Source organism: Hyposmocoma kahamanoa, unplaced genomic scaffold (assembly GCF_003589595.1).
Source record: "Hyposmocoma kahamanoa isolate Upper Pololo Valley unplaced genomic scaffold, ASM358959v1 80, whole genome shotgun sequence".
NCBI classification, from domain to species: domain Eukaryota; kingdom Metazoa; phylum Arthropoda; class Insecta; order Lepidoptera; family Cosmopterigidae; genus Hyposmocoma; species Hyposmocoma kahamanoa.
In genome coordinates this window covers 10,666,838-10,691,841 of record NW_020654051.1, presented here as the reverse complement: position 1 = coordinate 10,691,841, position 25,004 = coordinate 10,666,838, and the positions used below count along the sequence as shown (strand labels likewise).

Below are 25,004 nucleotides of genomic sequence, written 5' to 3'. Positions count from 1 at the left end.
CTGCTTCCAATATTTTGTCTACAGTAGGTATGTCATTTTTCAAAAAAAAATTATGTACTATATTTCTTATAGCACATTTTAAAAAGTCATCTACTTTTTTGACGAAGGACAAGCGATTTCTATTTTTCTTGGGAGATTTTACTAGACCAATCTGGTTTTTTTCTTTCATCACGCAATAAATTGATGTCCAATGCACACCCATTGATGATGCAACTGTTTTACAAATATCATTATGTGATGCATTTGGCGAAGCTTCCTTAAACGATAGAAACATGTTGCACAACATCGTTTTTTCAGTTGATGAAAAGGAGCGACGTTTCCTTTTCATAAAGGCTGGCGGAAGATTATCCATATTAACAAAACTATTCCTCCAAAAATTAAGTCAAGTCCTTTGTACACGCCAAATCGTCGAGAAGCACTTTATCACAGATTCCGCTTAACAAACCGAGTCACAGGGTAAGAAAATATCAGTCCATTAAGAAAGCCAAAGTCGCAAGTATAGAATCACCGATAAGTAGCAAAGAGAGAAACAAACACATCTGCACTGTAGAAACTGTGAATGTCGACTAATTCGCTAGCCATTATGAATGCGGCTTTAGTCGCTTATCTTTAACCAATCACGTGCGTCTGTGTTTTCTCAGTGCTAGGTCGCTAACTTGAACAGAGTATAGTAAGTAATCTAGTCTATAATTTCATCTGAAGGTGATTCAATCCGGTGGCAATTCTCCAACCCGAAGGTAATTCCTGCAACGGACAACCAACTGGTAGTAACAGTCCTTTTGCCTCCGTTCTGAAAGCCCACGGACGGCAAAAGAGAATTAGGGAAGCACCTACGTGATAGCAATTGCTGGTGGCGCGACAGAACGGACTTGCAGTTTAAATTGTGAAAAAACAACATAAAATAAAGAATTTAATTATTTAATTATTTAATTTAAGAATTTAATTTAGGTAGTAAGGCTGAAGGCCGAGACGTTTGCTTATTGTTAGAAAAGAATACATGCTGAATAAGCCAAAGAAAACAACGTCTGGTGTAAAATACAATTGAATTTGTTCGTAATTTTTGAAATTTAGATGATGTAATCTTCAAAATTTCTCAAACCGTATGGTGTTGTGGTTCAAATTTACGTTGTACATATCGCTAATTGAATACAAAATGGCCACAAATCAAAAAAATCTGAAAATAGTTTTATTGCAAAAATGAGGTATAAATCGACTAAATTTTATATTAAAAAAAAGGCACCCATCATTTTCGCATCACTAGTGTCGAAACCTGCTGACCGCCATTTTCGCATTTACGCGTTTTGTTAGCTAACTTCAATGCAATGCCGCCATGTTGTCAGTTGCGACCCGAAACTCGATGCGAATGCACGTCATTTGCAAGCAAAAGGGCCACAATCCAAACAAAGACTGCAGTTTGTATTCATAGTTCTTAGTAAAAGTGCCATATTAATAAAAGCTTCCATTTTGCATTCAAAATACAAGTAAGTATAATCATTTCATAATACAACAATGCCATATTTTGGAAAGCGTCCGTTTTGTATTCAAAGGTCAATCAGGTATAATATTTTTTTGTAACATAACAATATCATATTTGAAATGCGATCGTTTTGCATGGAATTATGCATGAGTTGATTATTATTTTTAGGATTCCAAAGTGAAAAAATTTGAAATGTGTCCCCTTTTGTATGGAAATAATTTATGATTGTTTTTTTTAATTGATGAAAAGTGTTAATCAGTGTAATTAATTCTGTTCTGTAAAGCTTCGGTTATTTTAATTTTTTTTTAAATCTGCTTAATGTTATTTTGGTTAAAGTGTAAAAAAAACATTTGAAACGGTGTGTTTTTACGGCTATTTTATGGACATTAAAGCCAACGCTAAAGCGCTTTTGTTATTCAATTTGGAATCTTACTAATTTACCACTTACAATGTGTAATAATGTTTATAAGAGAGTGTCCAGCAATGGACTGCGATGATCTGCTTATGATGATTTCTAATTGAAATATATCTCATAATAATGTGTTTTTAGCTTTCTCGATTTATACATACCATTTAAATAAATTAATACTTAATGTAGTGGTGGGAATAAATTTTTTACGTAATATATGTTTCTAATTCTTATTTAGGTAGGTAAAATACAAAATATCAGTCCATACGGTATCCACGGTTCATGAAACTACCTTGAAACGTGCGTTAAATATTATTATAATAAATAGGTGTTTATAATGTTAAACATTAGGCTATGAAGACCTTAATTTTTATTTTGTAAATATACACAATAATATTTGCTTTCTAACTTTACGTTTGTTTTTGTATCTAAGAATTTATATTTTAATTTATCTATGACTACTTTATGATTCGTCTAATTGATTATTACTTACAGAATGAATAGCAGAGCACGCTTAATTTTGAACATGGTGAGCTCCACTCAAGAATCAGAAAGTGACCAACCCTTATCTATCCAGAACATCCAATATACACCAGAACCTAATATTCCAACATTTTTTCAACCAGACACACTATCTGATGATTCTTTTGACACAAACTCTATACCAGACAGCCAACCGGACCTCAACTTATCATTACTTGAAGATGAAAATAGTAATATAAAATCTGTAGGGGCACGTATAAAAATGACAAGAATCGCTGAATCCAGCAAATTAAGCTGCGATTCCAGCGACTCTGATAGTGACAATGACAGTGGTTCAAACAGAAGCTCTAGCAATTCTACAATATCACATAGCTCATCAATTACTGATTTTTCTTTAGACGACAGTGTCAAGGATCCCATTTATCAACCCAGTAATGAAAAAAGTTCCGATTCGGAGGAAGAAGAGCAGCCAAAACTAGCTACTGAACAATTTTATATTTCACCCCAACCAGGACCTATCATCCATTGTCCATCATTCATCATTCATCATGTTGATCCATCATTTATTGACAATAATCTACCAGTTGTTTTCGATACTCAGTCGTCTAATATAGATAATTTGTTCAGCGTTAATACTCAGTCACCCAGCGTTGATAGTCAACCATCTAGCGTTGATGCTCAGCCATTATCACGAAAAAGAAAAGCTTATCCGGAATCATGGAAGAGAAACATAACCAAGGCTCTGAGAAATAGTGGAAAGGCATATACAACTACGTCCAAATCAAAAAAACTTATCGCCGCTAGAAAAATGGGACCTGTTTGTTCCGATCCGATACTTGCAAATTAAAATGTCAAAACGAATTTTCATATGAACAACGGTTAGCGGTTTTTAATAATTACTGGCAGAGTGAGTGGTGATTTGAATGTTCAGAGGAACTTTATCTTCTACAACATGATGAAAATTGAACCGAAGTATCGGTATGTCCGTGTTGGTTGCACTCGCCAAAACTTCAACCACACATATTATTTACCGCAAAACAATAAACGCATCCGAGTATGCAAAGTATTCTTTATAAATACTCTTGCAATTTCGGACAAAACCATAAGAACTGTTGTCGAGAAGAATTCTGGACCTACTGGAATCCAAATGCAAGATAACCGAGGGAAACACGGTAACCAACTTAAGTTGGATGTTGCGCTGAAGGATGGTGCCAAGGCACACATTAATAAATGACTTCAATATTTCTTTTTGGCAACCCAAAAAGGATCAATGTGAAGAATGCACTCCTTTCGCAAATGTGGAAGATAAAACGCTTTTGCAAGAAAAGTATGACCTGCATTTAAAAGAAAAATATTTAGCTAGAGCCGAAAAGGAAAGTGACAAAACAAAAATAAACGATAATTTTATTGTATGTGTGTATGATTTACAGGCTGTAATGCCCTGTCCTGGAGGTGAGGTCTCCAGCTTTTATTATATTTCCAAATTAAATTTACTGAATTTTACTATCACTGAACTGGGTACAAATAATACAAACTCCTTCGTTTGGCATGAGGGTGCAGGAGCTCGAGGTGTAAATGAAATCGGATCATGTGTGCTTATGTACTTGAAAAACTTAAACGAGAAAGCTTCTGATGATTTTCACGTAGTTTTTTACAGCGATAACTGTTGTGGCCAACAAAAAAATAAATTTATGTTGGCTATGTACCAATACGCCATCAATGAGTTACCAAAGTTAAGAAGTGTCACTCATAAATTTTTTATAAAAGGACACGCAAAATGAAGGGGATGCTGCCCACTAATTAATTTAAAGAAACATTTCAAGTGCTTTAAAATCATCTCCCATTTATGTGCCGGACCAGTACATAACCCTTATTAAAACCGCAAAGAAGAAAGGCACACCCTTCGTAGTTCACGAACTTACACATGACAGTTTTTTTTATCTAAAATCTTCGGCTGTTGGTTATTACACCACTACAGAAGATAGAGAAAAAGTCAAATGGGCCGATATAAAAGTTATCAAAGTTCATCGTGATTATAACAACAATTTTTTTTTCAAGACTTCTTATGAAACTGAAGAGTTCAGCTCGGTATCCACGCTGATAAAAAAGAAGTTTTCTAATAAATACTACATTGCCAAAAAAACTGTATAAACATAAACTTAAAATAAGTGAAACAAAAAAACAGGGTATACTTAAGCTTATCGAAAAGAATATTATACCTAAATATTACCAAAGTTTTTATGAAAATTTATAATTTGGTAATATTTTTAGGACAGTTAACTTAGAAAGTGCCTTAGGTTAAGCTTTTGATTTTTTTTTTGGACTTTAAATTTTCATAAAAACGTAGGTATTATCTGAAATAATTAGTTTAGAAAATTCCTTATGACTGAAACTCAATGTGTGATTTTATAAGACTTGAACACTAATTATAATATTTTGTTCCATTTAACCATCAGAATTGATCTCATATTTTAAAGTAGTTCAATATTAAATAGTGTAGCCTTTTGGTTGTTTTAGAGCATTTTATAATAATTTAAATATTTTTTATGAATATTTCCATATTAGTATTTAATACTTGTCTACAAATAAAGTTTTATATGAAACTTACAGTTTTACAAATGAATATTGTTAAAGTTTAAGAAACGTTTATTTTTCGTAAAACAATAGTCAGGTACCAATTTGATCTCAATTGTTACCCTACCTTAGAAGTTTTAATTTTTTTAGATGGTGTTTTGTTGATTGTCATTCATTTATGTTTTTACCTTTTCAGTAGGTACTAATAAGAGAATTCTTTGAATAATATTCTCAGGAAGAAGATTTAATAAACCGTTTGTTTATTTTTGTAAAATTGAGTTTTATTTTAACATAATTTTTGTGATATTGATCCAAATTTTGAATGCAAAAGGGATTTTTGTAGTTTTTATCTTCATAAGTAACAGCTATTATACAAAGTACATTATTTTTATTGATAAAGCACTTAAAAACGCGTCTAATGATATATAACATGTTATATTCAAAAATAAAGATAATGAAATATTTAAAAAAATCGTGATCTAAATTTTATATTGGCAGTCCTGTCAAGTTTATGACTTTTGATTTGTGGCTTTTTTGCATTCAGTGAGCGATATATATATAAACGTAGAAAGAGCTGCAACAACGACATAGTACAATTTGGTAAAATAAAAAACATGAAAATTAGCAATAAAAGCGTTACAAGTGTTTTGTGTGCCATTCAACTTACCCTAAAGCGGGAACTTTCACTTTCACAACTAATTACGTACGTTATTTGTGATTGGAAACAATAATATTCTATTTTTAATAACAATTTAAATATTTTAAAACCACGTAACGGGTTTTTTATATACCGGGATCGCGGCCAAGCCGAGCGTGAACTGGCTCTGAGGACGTTGAAGCGCTGTCAGCTGAGCTGGCGGGCGCTGGCGCTGATTACCCCGCTCTCCTCTCTCTGCGTCAGTGGTCATTCAAAAATGCCGTTGGTTGCCATAGATTAATTAACTGACTTTGTCTATGGTGGTTTTAATGTTTTGTAATAAACTATTATTTAAAAATGTGATGTATTTGTTAAAGATAATATTTGTGTTCAATTTTAATACTTTTAAATTTAAAAAACGATTTATAAAAAAATAATTTGACAACGTTGTAACGTATCGTTACATGCTATCATTCTCGAGCCGACTGATAAACTGTTAATTTCTGTTCCTAACAGAACGACAACGTTGCCGCAAATGAAGCTTACGGCCGCAAGGTGATCAGGGAAGCTTTTGCAAGAAGACGAAAGAGAGAAGAAAAATTTTTGGTACACAAAAAATTTTCTAGACATTATTTGTGCCTCCTTATGTAACAGCTCAGTAGTACAATACAATGTACCCTTTACTAGACGTTGGTTTAGCTTTTGTGATATAAACAACGTTGATTATTATGAAGCGTCAATTCCAAACATTATCTATTTTTTAACCAATATTTTTCACTCAGGTGCTTAGTATGGGACGCTCAATAGTTATCGGGCGGCCTTATCTTTAATTATAGGATCAAATGTCGCCACTGATGACAGAATAAATAGGCTATTTAAAGGCTTTTATAAACTCCGTCCATCCTTACCCAAGTACAAGTTAACCTGGGATACTTCTGTTGTTCTAGATTTTTTAGCTAACTTATATCCGAATCACGAGCTTACCTTAAAACAGTTAACTAAAAAGACTGTGACCTTACTGGCTCTCACCACGGCTCACAGAGTCCAGACATTATCTTTAATAAAGATACAACAGATCCTGCGTTACTCAAATATGGTCCGTATTAAGATAACGAAATATGTCCCGCAAACACTCTTTTAAGTTATTTAGACGTTACACAGTCATTAACAAAAAATAACGAGTATTTATTTGCCAGTTATAAAAAACCTTATAATTCTGTCACGAGCCAAACCATAAGTAAATGGATAAAAAGTACCCTGAATGAAAGTGGAATTGACACTTCGATTTTTTCTGCCCACTCCACCCGGCACGCAAGTACCTCCGCAGCCTGCAGGCTCGGTGTAAGTGTCGATGTGATTAGAAATAATGCCGGATGGAGCGGAAGTTCTCAGGTATTTGGGAAGTTCTATAATAAAAATGTTGATGATAACTTAAGCGAGTTTGCCTTATCAATTTTAGGAAACTATCCTAACAATTAAAATTATATAATTACAATTAGTTTAAAATTAATTAAACTTATGTTAGTCATAATAAGATTTTGTTATATTCAAAATAAATTATAATAATGATACATTTCTGTTTCTGTCCAAATAATATTTCGGTACCTTTCAAGGTCTACATAATTTCTTTAATCTCGAGGATGAAGCACGAAGTATAATTGATGATTAAACGAAATTACCTAAGTGACGTTCTAACATAATTATACGAGGGCTTCATCCGAAGAGATTAGAATCCACCCTCCCCTTATGCACCATCCGAAACAGTAATTATTTGAATCACATGATACTGTTTATTATCTCTCTCAACTGAATGAGGTTTGAATTCAAGTAACGACTATTACAAGGGCACGGCTGCCTGGTGGGAAATTGGGGATAAACAGGTAAACTTAAAATTTATCTTTTAAGCTGGGTACATCCACTCAATGTGAAACGATTAAAGTGTGGGCAGTTTCATATATTATATACAAGTTTATGTGAACATCCAGATCAATTTGTTGAATTATGAATGTGAATGTGAATGTGAATTATGTTCAACCTCGGTGAAAAATTTTTCCGTATCGAACATTTTCGCAAGAAACGTATACTATATTCACGCGCATCCTATAGCAAAGTGACCCCTTCCCTCACCTCTACCTCCATCCGCGCCAGCCCGACGCACGATGCGACCGAGAGTCAGTTGTCATTACGCCCGTGAGTCGGCAGATAACTCATTTTGGGTCGTCGCGTGAAACAAACCGTACTTTTATATGAAACCGAATGCAGCTCAAACTGCGCAACTCAAAAAACGCAACTCACAAAATTGCGTTCGTCTGGCCTCACACTAAAACGACTGGCACCTTATAGCCTCGCGAGTCGCGAGTCATTGTTATGGCGTGATTTTATTTCTAGCCACAAGATGTTTATTTTACGATTGATGGATAACGTTAACGTGGCTTTGTTCACAGAAGTCAGTTTATTATAACTAATTCACGAATTTGTTTTTTGGGAATTAATTGTTTCTGTAATATAAAAATTAATAAGGATACAGAACCCAACAGTCAAAGTATTTTATCAAATTTTAGTGTCTGATACTGTCGTTTGACCATAATGACGAATGAAACCTCAAATTACAAAACATAGGCAAATGGAGCGCGCCGAATACGAAAATGAAGCCACCAAAGCAAATATAAATTCAAAAGCGAATACAAACTAAGCTCAGCGTTGCACTGTTTGCACGTCACGAGTGATTAGTTATTTTATGTTTAAAAATGCCGTTTTGTATCTATAAACATTGTAAAAGTTGTCCCGAAAAAAAAAAGAAAAAAAAGATGGAATATCTATTCACAGGGAACTATTGTTAATTTGACTGTTTTGTAATTTATTTACCCGATATTTTTTGAGATTCACTCGGAACACAAAACCTCGACATAAATTCGTAGGTGTTGCCAGTTTGAAATGAATTTCCTTAAATTATGTAAATATGCATGGGTGATAGGAACATCGAATAATTTATACTTTTGTGTAGAAATTAAATAATGCATGCATATTATACACACAGAATGGTCCAATTACAGCGATCCAAAATTGTTTTTTAGGTAACTCAGATTTATCGAGTTCTTAGGTTTTCGCGATTGTTACACATAGGAAAGGAAACTATTTTTCCGGTAACGTCGGTTTGTTTGAAAAAACAAATATACGCGATTTAAATCCGGAAAAATAGTTTCATTTTCTATGTGTAACAATCGCGAAAACCTAAGAACTCGATATGTACCTACACCAGTACGGACTGGACATTGCAAATAAAATCCGGCGGTTCGAAGACCTCAAGAACAAATGTGGGCGCGCCCTATCTGCATTATAACCGTTACTCAGTTCAAAAGTTTGATAATCAGATTACGGAATTATCGAAGGAATTGGAGGTAAAGTTAAGTAGATCTGATTTTAATAAATGCATTGAAATTACAAATAAACGATCAGCATTTAAATTTGAAGAATGTCAAAAAACATAGATTGAAAAATGTAATAAACTTAAACTGAAGTGCAGAAGTAACGAAACGTCAACGTCACTGTCAAATGATCAAACACAACCTCAATCTGTGATTAATTTATCGAACAAAACATTAGATCAGTTTGACTCCGTTTTGCAAAAGGGTTTGAATTTCGCTGTGGCCCCTCGTCGTGTTCCATACGAAGAAATTATTTGTAACGTTGAGGATTGTCTTGTTAAAAATCACATAAGAAAGGAGGATTTGGAGGCAATACGCCAAGACGTTTTGTCAACTCAAATAAACAGCCCAGAGCGAATCTTTCTCGAGATGCATATAACGCGCTGAAGACCTTCCGCGAAAACTCTGAATTAGTCATCCTCCGTGCAGATAAAGGTAACGCGACCGTGGTCATGAATACGTCAGATTATAATAGCAAAATAACTGACTTACTATCGGATGAAATCACGTATAAAAAGGTGAAAAAAGACCCTCCAAGATATTAAAAACAACAACTAAGTTAATATCTAAACACTCCGATACGCTGAAACTTGATGTAAGTGAGTTTGTACCCTGCTGCGTAAAACCTCGAGTTATTTAAGTCGTTTAAGTTGTTCAAGTTGTTTAAGTCGTTTAAGTCTTTTAGTATAACGACTGAGTCTTATTAATAAAAACTCGAACCTCCAGTCTTAATTTTAGAGTCGAGTCCTGTAAAATGGAGTCGAGTCTTTATAAGACTGAGTCTCTTTATCACTACTGGGAACTGTAGCCTGCTTTCAAACTAGGGAATATTCCTGTGTGTCTAAAAACTTGTTCGTGTGTCAAACTTACATAAGCCATATAACACCACGCTGAATTATAAATTTTTTTACTTCCTGGACGAAAATGCACATCGAGATAATTCCTGCCTCCACCAGTGATTGTACCATCAGAAATAAATACACCTAAAAATAAATTAAAATAAATTTATGTTATTTTATTTAGGTATATTATACAGGGTTATTTGTAAAATACTAACAACCTAGCAGGAGTATATTACAAACACCACAAACAACAAACAAAAAACCACAAAAGCGGTGGCTTTTTTCCTTTCTTTCCGCCTCATGTTGTGTCATGTACCTACCACACTCTCTAATATAATATAATATAATAATTACTGTCAATTAAGCACATAAAGATACCACTCTCATCTTATGTATTTGTGTTCTTATCAAGGACACTTTGTGTAACGTATTTACAAATAACAAATAACACCGAAGTATAAAATCATCATCATTTTCTTTCACTGTTTCATCTGTCAATCTGTGCAATCCCCACAACACTGTTGTAACACTCTACAATCATTACTAGGACCATGGATGTAAGTAACAAACTTGTTTTTCCTTTGTCATGAATTGCAATTTAGGGAATATTTACAACGATTATTTCTGTTTTTTCATTGATAACAGATGACATACTGTATGAACAACTGTGGTGCTGAGGATTTGGAAGAAAATATTTCAAACAATATTACTTTCCTGACTCCGATGACGACAGTTCTCATTCTGCGTACCAACTTAAAAGGAGCAATGAAACAATTGATTAGTTATTTGATGATCCGGAGAAGAAAAAAATACCGACCTCAAAAGTCATTCATCCCCTAGTTTGCCACCCTTAGAGGTGGAATATTTTCTTCAAATTTAAATGGGACTACATCTGAGTTACCCTCTTTCCAATAAAAAAAGAATCATCAGAATCGATTCACACATCGCGTAACATACAAAAAAAAACATACACTCGAATTGAGAACCTCCTCCTTTTTTTGAAGTCGGTTAAAAATAAAAAATCAAATCTCCCGTTAGACGTCCCAACAAGGACCATATATCACCAATCAAGAAGATGGCGACACCGCAACGCATCTCATTAAAATATAAATATTTGACATGACGAAGTTGGCAACTATACCAAATCAGTCTGAATACTGGAAATACGCTGATGTTATAGTTAAATATTTTTTAACACCCTTGCTCGTAAAGCTGATGTAATTCCACCGGTTTTAAATATGTAAAGCGGGTCATAAAAAACGCGTGTGTTACCAAAGCAAATAGTTAAGTTATAGTCCATACAAATTCCATAACAGTATTATTTGCCATTTCAAATATGGAACTGATCGCCGCCGCACGACTCCAGCTAGTGAGCAGCGCGCTGTTGCTATTCAAATTTCGAACAAATCGCCGCGCGGCGCCAGTCAGTAGGCAGCGCTAGCGCGCTGTTAAAATGGCGGGAAAGCAACAGTGTGCATTCACAGATTGAGTTTATTAAAAAAAAAACAGTTTATTTGGTAATTTAAAAACTTGTAATTTCACTAACTGTTTCAATAATTAAAAATGAACAAAATATGAAATGTTTTTTTTTCTGTTTCCTCGCAAATGTGTTAAAAAACGTCGTACGATATACGTGCGTATTGGTTACAACATGCTCGGCTCAATTAAGTAAAACTCCGCCTCGCATGTTATAACCATCTTTACGCACTAATATCGTAATGTACTATTACAAAACCATCCTCCTAAGGCCCTTGTATATTAAAATGTACGTAATATGTGAAGTAATTCAGATCCAGACAATATTCTTCCGATGATCACGTAAACGCTCAGTGTACATTATAATGAACAGATTATATTTTGGTACAAATGTCGAATTTCCTAAAGCCGCCATATTGTCGTATGCTCGAATCTGATTAGTGGATAGTAAGAGCAAACTTTGATCATACGACATCCGTCAAAATAGTGTACACTTGGGAAAAACTTAGACTATGGAAACCAAAGGACATGTTATATTGACATATATAAATCAGACGTTATATGTATATAATGCATTTAGACGTTGAAGACATAAACATTTTATTGTCTTTGTTTAACTACTGCGTGCCGTCGTAAGCCAAAAGAAATGGCACTACATTGATTTACGTCAAACACGGACTTGAAAATACGTAAAGTCATCTTAAATGCCAACTGTCCTCATTTTACCATTTTTGGAGCACCCTTTGATAAGTGTTTCCGGTTGTCAAAGGGAAGTACATCAAATGTCAAAACCAATGTTTGACCAAATGTTTTAGTGAATTATTCACATGAATTGTAATGAAATGGACAAAAATATTGACAGTGAGAACAATTAAGTATTGATTAAAATGCGTGGCTGTGGCATTAAGGGGTGCGGCAGTAGAAAAGGCGGAAATCAACCGAATGTTATATTACACCAGCATGTGTTATTTTTTTGTCTATAAATCATACAATAGCACAAATATCTCATGTAATTAGACTCATTTAAGTAGTTTACTCATAAGTCTTGCCGAATTTTGCTTTGGTTACTTTAGATTGCGTGTTTGTTTGTATATTTTGAAAATTGTTGATAACGATTATTTTGAGATAGTGTTGTTCTTGTAAGCAGACATATTATCGTTATTCTGTTATTAAAACAACTCACTACGAAGTTTTTATTATTTAATTATTATTATTTTTACTTTTAAAGTTTACCTACAAATGAAAAAAGAAAGAAAGAATGGTTGGAAATTATAGGATTGCCGAACATCGAATCGAATATCACCTTCGTTTGTTCGCTCCATTTAATAGAACTTTGAACGTAACTAGATTACATGATAATGCAATTCCACCGTCGCATTTATTGGTAAATAATTTTATATTTAATTTTGAGTAAACAAGAGACATTGCTAGGCATTCTCATTTCCTTAAAACAATCCACTCGTTTCCGATTTTTCCCCCTGACAACTCTAACATTATATAACATGTATTATATGCACTGACATAATAATTATAGGCGCCCAATAATAAACAGCAGCAGCTGCAATAACTTGTACGTCATCCATATAGTTTCAATGTAAATGATAACTGACAGCGACAAACGTGTCGGCAGCTACACAAAACTCATCTACAATGGCCGTTTGTAATGCTCTTTTTCAAACTTCTCGAGCGTGTAGAGCAGCACTAGCTGTATATCAATTTGCTGGTCTTGCAGCAAACCTTGCCAGAAGCTGCCAACTAAGCCACGGAACGAACTAGCGGACCTTATAAATTGTCCTCACTTTATGAGTGAAGAAATAGATTTCTGTCAGATGGCGCTACGGCAAAAGTGTTAAAAACTAAAAACAAAGATCTCCAACAAGCATTTAGAAAAATTCGTAAGGCCCGCTAGTTCATTCCGTGGCTTAGTTGGCATAGTGTCTGTCACGGCTGACTGAAAGACGTTGGTTCGAATCCAGCCGGATCGTAGCAATTTTTTGTAACTGTTCGATCTTTAAGTAGTGGAGTAATTTCACAAAAATAATTGAATATCATGGTGGTTAAACATCGTCACATTCAATCGTATCTTAAATTATATATATAATATTTTTAATGACAGGAAATAAGATGTAAACTTTAATCTTGATTTTAATAATTCTGGGCAAATTTAATTTGTAACTTGTGACCATTTGTTGTGACATTTTTATTGTTGTGGTAGTTTAATATATGGTTACGTAATATAATATGTTTGTACTGACACTGTCGCTTGCTACATCTTCTGTTATACCATGTTTTAGGCAAATAAACTTACCTATTATTAATATTATATCTGATTTTATGATTATATCATGTTATTACAATTATATAAGTAATTTTATTTATTTCAAATATTAAATGGAGGTGTTAGATTCACCTAAATCAAAATCACTGATATTAATTCTATACCAATACATAAATACAAAACAGCTTAAACTATTTGGAAAACTTTTAAACAAAATATAATATCAGTCTTGAGATTGGAAATGCATAGAGATTTCCCGATTTGTATTATTTTTCGTAATATGTCGTCGTAATATTCGTTAGCATTTATAAATGCAAAATAATAAATTCAAAATCTCATATATCTATCATCCCGGATATTCCCATATGACAATGAATATTGATCTACTTTAATTAAACATTTTAAACATATAGGAAATGAAACTATTTTTCCGGATTTAAATCGCGTATATTTTTCAAACAAACCCGGAAAAATAGTTTCATTTCCTATCTGTAACAATCGCGAAAACCTAAAAGAACTCGATATTTTAAACATAGTTTAATTACAGCAAACTATACAAATTACAAACTTAAATAATGTATATATTTTTTTATAATCGTAGGACTTAGTGACGCCGACACTGAAGATTGTCTTAATAATTTGGCGTACGAAGACTTCGTCCTTTCCCATTTTTCGAAGATTTTTTTTTAATGTTTTCATGTAGAAGATTTTGTTTTCCTTTGAAAAGTTTATTGCTTTTGTAATAATTTTTAGTTGAAGTGTTTTGGAATTATATCCAAGACTTGAAGTTACGTTTTTGGTACAAAACTAGTAATAACAAGTACTTTATAACATTTTATTTAGGTAAGTAAATAAAATGTTATAAAGGTAAGTTATGTTGATGTAAACATATCATTTGTAAAAACTTATCCCTTTATTTAACCGATTTCAAAAAAAGGAGAAGGTTCTGAATTCGTCTGTATTTTTTTTTTGTATGTATGTAACTCCGGTATTTGTGAACCGATTTTGATGATTCTTTTTTTATTGGATAGAGGTTACCTCAGTAGTGGCCCCATTAAATTTAAATTTTGAATAAAATATTCCACCTCTAAGAGTTGCAAACTAAGGAATGAATCCAATTTCGCGCACTTTCAGGTAATCGATTTCAATAAAACTTGGCAAATAGATGTAAATCCACGACCTTTTGAGGTCGGTTTTTTTAGTAGTACCTACTCTGTACTGAGATCATTTTAATTAAAAAGAATGTCAAGAATACTATCATATATACCTATATATTTATTTTTATTGCCTATCCCATTTCATAAACGCCCATTCTGCATTTAAATGAACGAAAAATATAGCATTTTTTAACGCAATGTATTCTACATAACCATAGACTATCTACAAAAATACTTTAAAAAATCCCATTTGCGATTTTCATACAAAATTGAGGGTATACTTACGTGGGCCTGAAGCATGTAATTGTATTTGCACATTTTAATGTACATTGGGCGTTTAGCTCTTCTCCCATTTCATTTTGCTGGGACTTAGGAGGTTGATAAGTTCTACAAATAAGTTCGGGGCTTAGTGTATAACATTACCAAAGATATTTCGAATTCTCCCAAGTGCAAAAAATACTCATTTAAAAAATAAATAAAACCAATTCGAACAATTTCATTTGTTACATTTAGTTCACTTTAACAAATAAGATACATAGGTAAATAGATTTGTCCGCACCGAACGCCGCGTCGAGTGGAGCGAGCTGCCCTGCCTACCGCGAACGTCATAGGGCCTATACAGGATGTCTTTTAACTTTTTGTCAGTCACCATCCTAATTTTTCCTAGGCACTAGGTATTATTCAAAGACTCCATTTTAAAAAAAAAAATGGTAGGTTAATTTTCTCAATGAAAAATTTATTCCGAAGTAATACTCGATAAAAATTGGTTACCTATTACCAAGCAAACAAACCTACGTAAATACTACGCTAGTCGGGCAAATGAATGAAAAATGCCGCACTAGACATGGGGAATAGCGTTACATTTCTATCGCCGTGACTGTCGTTCCGGTTCCAAAAAATCACAGTAATAAATCATCGTGATTTTGTCGCGACTGTTACTTCCGTGACCTTGTCTATAACTTACATCACGATATACGGTTTTTGCCAGCGGCTTCTTTCTAATACTTATAGCCGTTTTTTATAGACTGATTTAAGTTTTTACTCCCTTTATAATAAGTTTCAATTCCATTCAAAAAGTTGATTTTGCCACCATTTGACCACCCGTGCCGGACTGCGTTGCCACAGATGGACGGTCAGTTCAATACCGTCCCGCACTAAAAAGTTTGGCAATTCGTTTTTATGCCGAACCATCAAATTGTGGAACCAACTCCCGGCGCATGTATTCCCTCCCCTCTATAACATCGGGTCCTTCAAACGTAGTGTGAAGAAGCATTTGGCCAGACTGGCAAAATGATAGTGACGGAGTGAAGATATTTGTGTTTTCCATTCGTTACTCTCATCTCTGGACTGTATTCGCACTTTCCATCAGGCGCGGTGCAGTCATTTTGCCGAGTCACAATAAAAAAAATAAAAAAATAAATTGTATTTAATGTAATTTTGTTTGTTACTTATTTAATGCGAATCTTTGGATAGTTAAAAATAGCAATAAAGTGTAATGTAATTATATTTGTAGTAGAATACACAAAGTAGATAATACACAAATATAAAATACTTTTTTTTATTATAGGAAGAGTTCTTCCTATAATAAAACAAATATACAAAAATATTTTACTTTGTTCATAAATTAAAATTAAATTAAAAAGATTTTTTTTATCCGCCCCTTCTACTAGCAATAAGCACTTACGACCCTTGTGAGTGAGCAAAGAAAGTCATCCTATTTCATTCACTCCCATCGCCGAAATGGCCCGATTTGAAGAGAACTACAACGAGTGGCGCGCTTAATCACCACGGAACGGAGATCGCGCATTGTATCAAATACGTATGTAGTGATGTGAGTGACGGGGATAGCTATTGGAACGGAGGAACACCTATCTGACTTTGGAACGTCGTTCCTTCGGAACGAGTCACGGTGATCCTGTTTGACGGCGGATCATCGTGATTTTTTCATCGTGACGTTATTTATCACCCACCCCTATGCCGCACAGGTTAGCGGGCATTTACCAATCACGCGCCGCCAAAGAAAATGCCGCCACCCGCACCGCACGCGCCGGAGGCGGCCGCCTTTCGTTTGTGTCGCGCTTCATACGTGTGCAACGCCATCGAATACGAAATTCACGTGTCACTATGTACACAAACCGCGAGTACTTTGAAATGGTGAAGTGCTATTTTGTAAGTGGCGAAAGCCTAAACAGAGCCCAGAGACAAGACAGTACGAGATTATGAGCGTTTCTCTCCTTCGCAACCACGGAATAATGTATGGAGAGGAATGTTACATTTTGAACAATTATTAAAGTAAGTACTTGTTGGTGTTCTAGCTCTTGTTCGGTGGACTGTATTGTTCAGGTTCTTGATCTGGATGGCAAATGAAACTCTTGATTACTAAAACCAGTGGATTCAATTCGTTTTTATTACAAAAAATGTTCCTACTCAAATACCAAGTTAACTCTCTTATCTAGTACAGTGGTTGGCGAGTAGGCGGTCGGCGCGGAGCGCGGGGCGCGGGGATACCAAGTCAATTCTCTCATCTAGTACAGTGGTTGGCGAGTAGGCGGTCGGCGTGGTGCGCGGGGCGCGGGGGGGCGGCGACTCCGTCGACGCTGTGAGCGGGGTGCGGGGTGCGGGGAACGGCGACGCGGTCTCGGTTGGGGCGCGGGGCGCGGAGTATGTAGCTCGGTGTCCGTAACATCCCTCCCCCCGGCGCAGCTTTGTGTAGCCTCCTCTTCCTTTAGTAGGACGACGAGCTTCGATGTTGGCCTTTTGAAGACGCCGGTCTTCGTTCTGACATCGGCGACTCGTACGCTGCCGTCAGGCCCAGGGTACGTGCGCCCTTCCCATTGGCCATACGTTCCTCGGTAGCGTGCTGTCGACGACAACCACTATGTCGCCGACTTGTAGTTTTGACGTGTCGTCCTTTCTGGCTGGTTCTCCTCGCGGTACTAGGGTCGGCAAGTACTCCCGTACCCAGCGTCTCCAGAATTGGTCTGCGAGTGCTTGGCTAGTCCGCCAGGTTCGTCGGTCGGCTTCGTCACAGGGTCCTGTTCTCGGTAGACCCGTTGAAGATCCCAGCAAAAAATGGTTCGGCGTGAGGGCCTCGGGGTCGTGAGGGTCCACACTCACGTGCGTTAGGGGCCGAGCATTGATCGAATACTCAGCTTCGGTCAGGAGGGTTCTTAGCACTTCGTCTGATGGTCCCTTTTCTCGAAGCGTTGCTTGTAGCGCTGTCTTGACAGAGCGCACCATGCGTTCCCATGCGCCTCCTTGGTTCGGGGCGCCAGGTGCTATGTAGCGCCATTCCATACGCCGGGTCAGTCCTTCGTCTCCTAGGGCGGGTGCCCATTCGGCGTATGCGGCTTTCAGTTCTTGATCGGCGCCGCGGAAGTTGGTTGCGTTGTCTGAGCACATCAGTCGCGGCCATCCGCGGCGTGCAGCCATTCGTCTCAACGCCATTAGTGCCGAATCCGTAGAGAGAGAAGCGACAAGCTCGAGGTGAACGGCTCGTGTGGTGAGGCAGGTAAATAGTGCGCCCCACCTTTTCTCTCGGCGGCGTCCCACTTTTACAGTTATGGGCCCGAAGTAGTCTACCCCGCAGTTCGTGAAGGGGCGGTGGAATGGATCGAGGCGGGCGCGTGGCAGGTCTCCTGTGGCTGGTGCTCTGGGCCTAGACCTTGTGACCCGGCAGAGGGCGCAGCTATACTCGACGGCGCGTACGGTGGGTCGTAGCCGTATGATCCAGTATCGCTGTCGTAGATCGTTCGTTACTCGCTCTCTGTTAGCGTGTCCTGCTGCGGCGTGTTCTCGCAACACGATGAGTCGCGTGATGGGGTGACGACCGTCTAGGATGATAGGTCGTTTCGCGTCGGAGGGCGCACTTGAGGCTCCAATGCGTCCTCGTACTCGCAGGAGGCCGTCGTCGATTACGGGGTCCAGCTTGTACAGACGACTCGTTCTAGGGATTGGGCGAACTGCTTTGATCCTCTTCAGCTCGTCTCCAAAGTCGTCCTCCTGTGCTCGTTGCATATGAGCTCGTTCGGCGCGTTCTATGTGCTGTAGCTCCATGCGGGTCGCTCGCTTCCGGCAGATGTCCGTGAAAGCCAGTATGTTCGCGGTTGCTCTTACTAGCGTCTCGAATCTCGAGAAGCGGGTCGGGTCAGGCATCCAGTCGAAGTGGCTCTCGTCCTGCTGGCTCAGGTGCAGGACTTCCTCTGCATCTTCATGAGGTTCCTGTTCTGTGGGCCACCGGTCCTCTGGTTCGCGTAGGAATCCGGGTCCTTGGAACCATCGGTCTTCCATGCGTATTGGAGTCTGACTTTGTCTTGTGGCATCGTCGGCTGGGTTGTCAGCGGTCGGCAGCCAACGCCACTCGTCTTTGTGCGTGAGTTCGGCGATCTCCCCTAGCCGATGTGCAACGAATGGAGTGTATCGTCGCGCGTCGTTACGCACCCAGTGGACTACGGTCGATGAGTCCGTCCAATAGATGGTCTTCTTTATCTCGATGCGGTGCTCGCGCCTGATAGTGTCGGCGAGCCTTGCTCCGATGAGTGCAGCCTGTAGTTCAAGGCGCGGGATGCTTTGTGTACGCCGTGGTGCCACCTTAGCCTTTGCTCCAACTAGGGTCACTTTCGCGCTACCGTCTTGGTGTACAACCCTCCAGTAGGCCACAGCAGCGAACGCTTGTTCGCTCGCGTCGCAGAACACATGTAGTTCAGTGTGCTCATGGTTCTCCAGGGCGTAGTTCCGGTGCAGGTGCATGCGTGCGAGTTCGTTCGGCTTCTTCCGCAGGGATCGGCTCGTCCCATGGTAGTTCTAATCGCCATAGGTTTTGAAGCACGATCTTCGCTCTGATCGTGTAATGGCTTAGCAGCCCCAGCGGGTCATAGATCGACATGACCGCACTGAGTGTTTCTCTCTTAGTGGGTGCGCGGCTCTGGTTGCGCACCTCGGCTGGGACCCGGTTCATGGCTGTGTCGAAACCGAGTTCATCTGTTTGCGGGTTCCAGTAGAGTCCCAGGATCTTGTTTTCCATACTCTCGATCGTTCCGAGAGCGGTGGGCGTAGTTGCTCTGAGTTCTGTCGGGACGTCGCGCAGCTCGTTCGGATGGCTTGAGCTCCAGCGCCTTAGCGTGAAACTGGCCGCTGCGTGTACTTCACGTAGTTCTTGTATGGTGGCGCGAGCTTCGTGTTCACTGTCGTAGCTGTCCACCAGGTCGTCCATGTAGTGGGTTTGAGTAATCGCCACTAATGCTCGCGGATGGGTCTCTGCGTGCATGATCGCATTATGGTTGCGCACTGTGTGAGCCATGAATGGGGAGCTGGCTGCGCCGAATATCATGCTCCTCATTTTGAAGCATCGTGGTGGGTCGGTTCTGTTCTCCCCTCTCCACAGGAACTGCTGTGCCGGTTGATCGTCCGGTCGGATCTTCACCTGCAGAAACATCTCTTGGATATCGGCGGTGACGGCGATCGGCTTCTCACGGAATCGGAAGAGGATGCCCTGCAGTGATAGCAGTAGGCGGGCCTTCCAGCAGCTGGTCGTTCAGGCTCACGCCCCGGTTCTTGTGCGCCGCGTCGAACACGAGTCGCTGCTTACCGGGCTTGTTCGGGTTCTGTACGGCAAAGTGTGGTAGATACCAACTAACAGCGCTGTTTTGTTCAGTGCCGTCGCATGGCACCGCGTAGCCTTTGTTGAAGAGGTTCTCCACTTGGGCGGTGTACTGTTCGGCGAAGGCGGGATCGGCGTCCATTTTACGTTCTATGGCGCGTAGTCGTCGTAGCGCTGCCTCGTAGCTCGGAGGCATCGTAGTTCCGTCGGTTTTTCACGGTAAACCAACCTCGTAGCCGCCATCGACTTTCTTCATAGTTCTTCTCACCATTTCGATTGCTCGTTGGTCCGCAGCACTCACGCGCGGTCTGTGCGCGATGCCGAGAGCGTCGATGCGGAAGTGTGCCTCGATCAGTTCGTGTAGGCGGTCGTCGTGCTGCTGGTTATCGTGTAGGGGATGATCAGGAGTCCACACGTGCAGCACATTGTTGCGTTGACGGACGGCGTTCCGTGGTACGGTTCCGTGTACCACCCAGCCCAACTGTGTTCGTGATGCAGCTGGTTGGTTGCGTCCACCAACTCGTACTATCTATCTACTACCATCATCTATATACTATCAGCTCCCAATTGTCGCAGCCGATCAGGAGGAGCGGGCGTGCCAGATCGTAGCACACGTCTTCCCGTATGTCCCGTAGATGCTTTGCCTCCAGCAGCGAGCTCGGTATTGACTGCTGGTGCAACTTCAGATCACGCACCGTGCGGGCTCGGATGTTCATCGGCTTGTCCTGCGTTGTTCCTTTCAGCTGTAAGCTGACGGTTCGGCTCTGATGTTCTTGTCGTGTCATATTCACTCCATGTAGGCGCAACGGTGTTGAGGGTCCTTCCGCTCCGATGCGCTGTGCCAGTTCTTTATCGATGAGGGTTATTGTGGCGCCCTCGTCCATTAGTGCGTATGTCTCCACACTTCCCAGTGGTCCCGTTACAGTGACTGGAACCACTTTGAGCAGCACTTCCTTCTCTTTCGGTGGTAGCGTGCCCAGTGATAGCACGGTCTCGTGGTGCTTCGGCGCGTTCGGTGGGGTCACTGCGGGCGGTGTTGTGAGCGGTGCTGCAGGCTGCGCAATGGGCTGACTCGGTTCCTCGTGCAGAGTAGGGTGGTGCGGGCGGCGACATTCGTTCACGCCGCACAGCTTTGCTTTACAAAATTGGCGACGGTGTCGTTTTTCAACGCATCGGGAGCACACTCCTTTCTCTCGCACCATGTTCCAGCGCTGTTCAACACTGAGTGCTTTGTAGGACGGGCACCGGTGTAGCGCGTGGGGTTGGCCGCAGTTCGGGCAGCGGTCCGTTTGTTCGTTCTCCGTGGCAGTGTACACGGCGTTCGCCTTCCTTTTCACTATCGCGGGTCTTACTTCTCTCCTCGTTGTTGCGGCAGTACTCGCGGCGGGCGAGTACATATAGCGCAGCGCTCTGTCGGCCTCGCGCATAAGAAAACGTGATAGCACGACGATCTCTGGGTCTGCTGTTCCTTCGTGGTCTGCGGCGTAGTCGCACCAGCGGGACTGGATGTGCGGGCTCAACTTGTCAAGCACTTCTCGAGCCAGCAGTGGGTTGTACAGAAATCCACGCTTGTCTATGGTTTTCAGCACGTAGACAACGTTCTGAAGCTTCACGGCGAACGTGTTCAGTTCTGTGGCTGACGCACCCGGTTTCTGCATTCTCCGTAGTTCATCGAGTGCCCGGTCGATGATCACCTCGGGCTTCCCGAAACATTGCTCCAGCGTCCTCATAATGATCGCCGGGTCCGTAGCCGCGTGTAGTAAAGCAGCCACAGCGTCGCGGGCCTCACCCTTCAGGCAGGCTCTCAGTCGTTGCAGGTTCTCCGCGGCCGACAATCCGTACAGTTCCGTTGAGTCTCGTACAGCGGCTTTAAATGGCAGCCACTCGCTCGGTGCACCGGAGAAGACAGGTAGCTCGCCTGCATGTCGGGGCCGCGGCCTTGCCATCTTCTCTATCGCTTCGGCTAGCTGTTCTATTCCTCTACGCGTGCGGGTCGGCGTAGGCGATCTTGTTCGTTCTCTTCTTACGGGAGATGGTCTTCTCACAGGCGAAGGTGAGCCGTGGAAACGAGTTCGTCTCGTCCGTTCGTTGGGCTCCGTGGTGGTAAGCGTTTCTACGCGCTCCCCCCGTATGTGCGCCGGGTTGTTGCGGAACCAGTTGTCCACTCTTCGTTCAGCGGCGGCGAGCGGCTCGTCGCGTAAGCTCTCTGCCTCGTCTTAAATAGACGCCACTTGCACGGCTAACCTTTTCTTAATTAGTTCGGCTTCCAGGCGTAGCTCGGTTCGTCGAATTTCCGCTAGCCTCTCCTCCGCTTCAAGTTCTGCCAGTAGTAGTCGCGCCGCCACACTCGCTGTCGATCGATGCGAGTATGCGGGGGACCTCGGTCGTGATGACTGGGCTGCGGGGTTCATAGCAGTTGACGGTCCAGCGGTGGGTTCGTAGAGCTCCCTTGTCTGATGATCGCAGGCCTCCCCCCGTAGGGATGGGCCTCCATGTTCGGTTGGCGCCACGGTGGGCGACGCCGGCGGATCCAATGCCATTCTCCGCAAACGTTCGTGCTCCACTCGAATTTCTTCAGTGGTCTTATCCTGGTCTGCAGCGTCACCCTGGCTCCTGGTGACTACCATTGTTCAGTTCAAATGGCAGTGGGCTGCGAGGATACGAAGTTCCGAGCAGTCTTCACTGTTCCGGGCTTGGTACTTGCTCGAATCCGGCTTCAAAGGATCAGAGAATGTTGGTGTTCTAGCTCTTGTTCGGTGGACTGTATTGTTCAGGTTCTTGATCTGAATGGCAAATGAAACTCTTGATTACTAAAACCAGTGGATTCAATTCGTTTTTATTACAAAAAATGTTCCTACTCAAATACCAAGTTAACTCTCTTATCTAGTATAGTGGTTGGCGAGTAGGCGGTCGGCGCGGAGCGCGGGGCGCGGGGAGACCAAGTCAATTCTCTCATCTAGTACAGTGGTTGGCGAGTAGGCGGTCGGTGTGGAGCGCGGGGCGCGGGGGGGCGGCGACTCCGTCGACGCTGTGAGCGGGGTGCGGGGTGCGGGGAACGGCGACGCGGTCTCGGTTGGGGCGCGGGGCGCGGAGTATGTAGCTCGGTGTCCGTAACAGTACTGTTGAAGTTGTTGTATCAAGGTAATTTTTAATTAAGTGTACATAAGTTTATTCAAATTTTTTGAGTACTTATATTATTTTTAAGTGCGGATTACATTTGTCGTAAATCGAATTTTGTTTGAATTTATTGATATTATTATAAAATGTTTCTAGTCCACTAATTTCCTTATTTAAATCCAACTACTCCTAAAACACCATGTGCGTAGATAACAAAGGGATGATGGGAAAATTCTTTTTTTTTTATAATGTTTATAATACTCATCGCAGTAAGCATGCTTTTTGTGTGCACTTTCTTACATCGAGATGACCATTGTGTGTATGACAAACAAACAAAAACAAAGATTATTTTCTATTGTTCTCTACGCACGTAATTTTTCTTGATGGATTTGAATGAGAAAACTGTCAAATAGAAGCGTGCAAGACGACTCAAGTCAAAGTCAAAGTCAAAGATGATTTATTCCATAGGTAAAATAAATTTACACTTGAAAACGTCACATTTAAGGTACTGCTCGTTCACTATGCTGACCTCCCTGAGAAGAACGAGCAAGAAACTCTAGGGATTGCTCTTTTCAAATAAACTTAAATGCTATGGAATACATTTTGAATCAAATTTGTGTGGATTCTGGAGCCATGTCGTCGTTCCATACATCTTTATCTAACACGTAGTCTTCAATTTTGTAATATGCTTTTTCGATCAAAATATTTTTAATGTACTTTTTAAACTTAGGAAATGATAAACTTAATATATGTTCCGGAATCTTATTGTAAAAACGTATACAGTTCCCCATAAAAGAGTTGTTTACCTTGGTTAAACGAAATCGTGGTACCATGAGTTTGGACTTAGCTCTAAGGTTAAGACTTCGGTGGCCCAACGGTTTATGCGGACGCTAAATGCGGTAATCTGAGGTTCGATCCACGATAGAACCAGTTTGGGAATCGAACTTTTCAACGATTAAACTTCTACCACAATTTACTTGTAAATAACTTCCGCCCTCGTTTTCGAGCGTTAATAGAATTTCTAAATCCTGACTTGAATTCGAATTACAATAGTTTTTCATTCTAAAATCACATCACAAAAGCCTTTTGCAATTTGACGGTCCTAAGCTCGTGAAACTTATGTTTTTTATCAATGGGGCGGGGCGTGGCCTAGCGTGCATACCGAGTAGGCTGTCCACACGCATGACATTTTTTTGAAACAATTTTGTGATGGCATTCTTAATTTTAGTACCGATTTAAAAAAGGAAAACTTACGTATGTTATTTTTTCACCAAAGATCATTCATCACCAAATCATCATCAATCATCATCACCAAAGGTCTTAAACGTACAAATAAGTTCAAGCAATGTCAATAATTATAAAATCACAGAATTATTTAAGTTAAATACAACAAAAAACGATATTTTAGGTCACACGAATAAGATTGCAGTAACACGAATGATTTTCTCATAAACATAAATGAGAAAGACGGCACAGTAATGAGAAATTATTATTACAACACACATTTTATCATTCACAAAAGAACATTTA

The 25,004-nt window shown here is 40.0% G+C and overlaps 1 protein-coding gene across 1 annotated transcript in view; it reads right to left on the bottom strand.

The window, feature by feature from the left end:
• Window positions 1-25,004, bottom strand: part of LOC113233734 (protein LIFEGUARD 4-like) — a 92,692-nt gene that overhangs the window by 36,606 nt on the left and 31,082 nt on the right. The window contains exon 3 of the mRNA XM_026468918.1: window positions 9,876-9,988. Coding sequence (XP_026324703.1) covers window positions 9,876-9,973 — 98 coding nt within the window. The 5' untranslated portion in view covers window positions 9,974-9,988. The remainder of the gene's footprint in view (window positions 1-9,875; window positions 9,989-25,004) is intronic.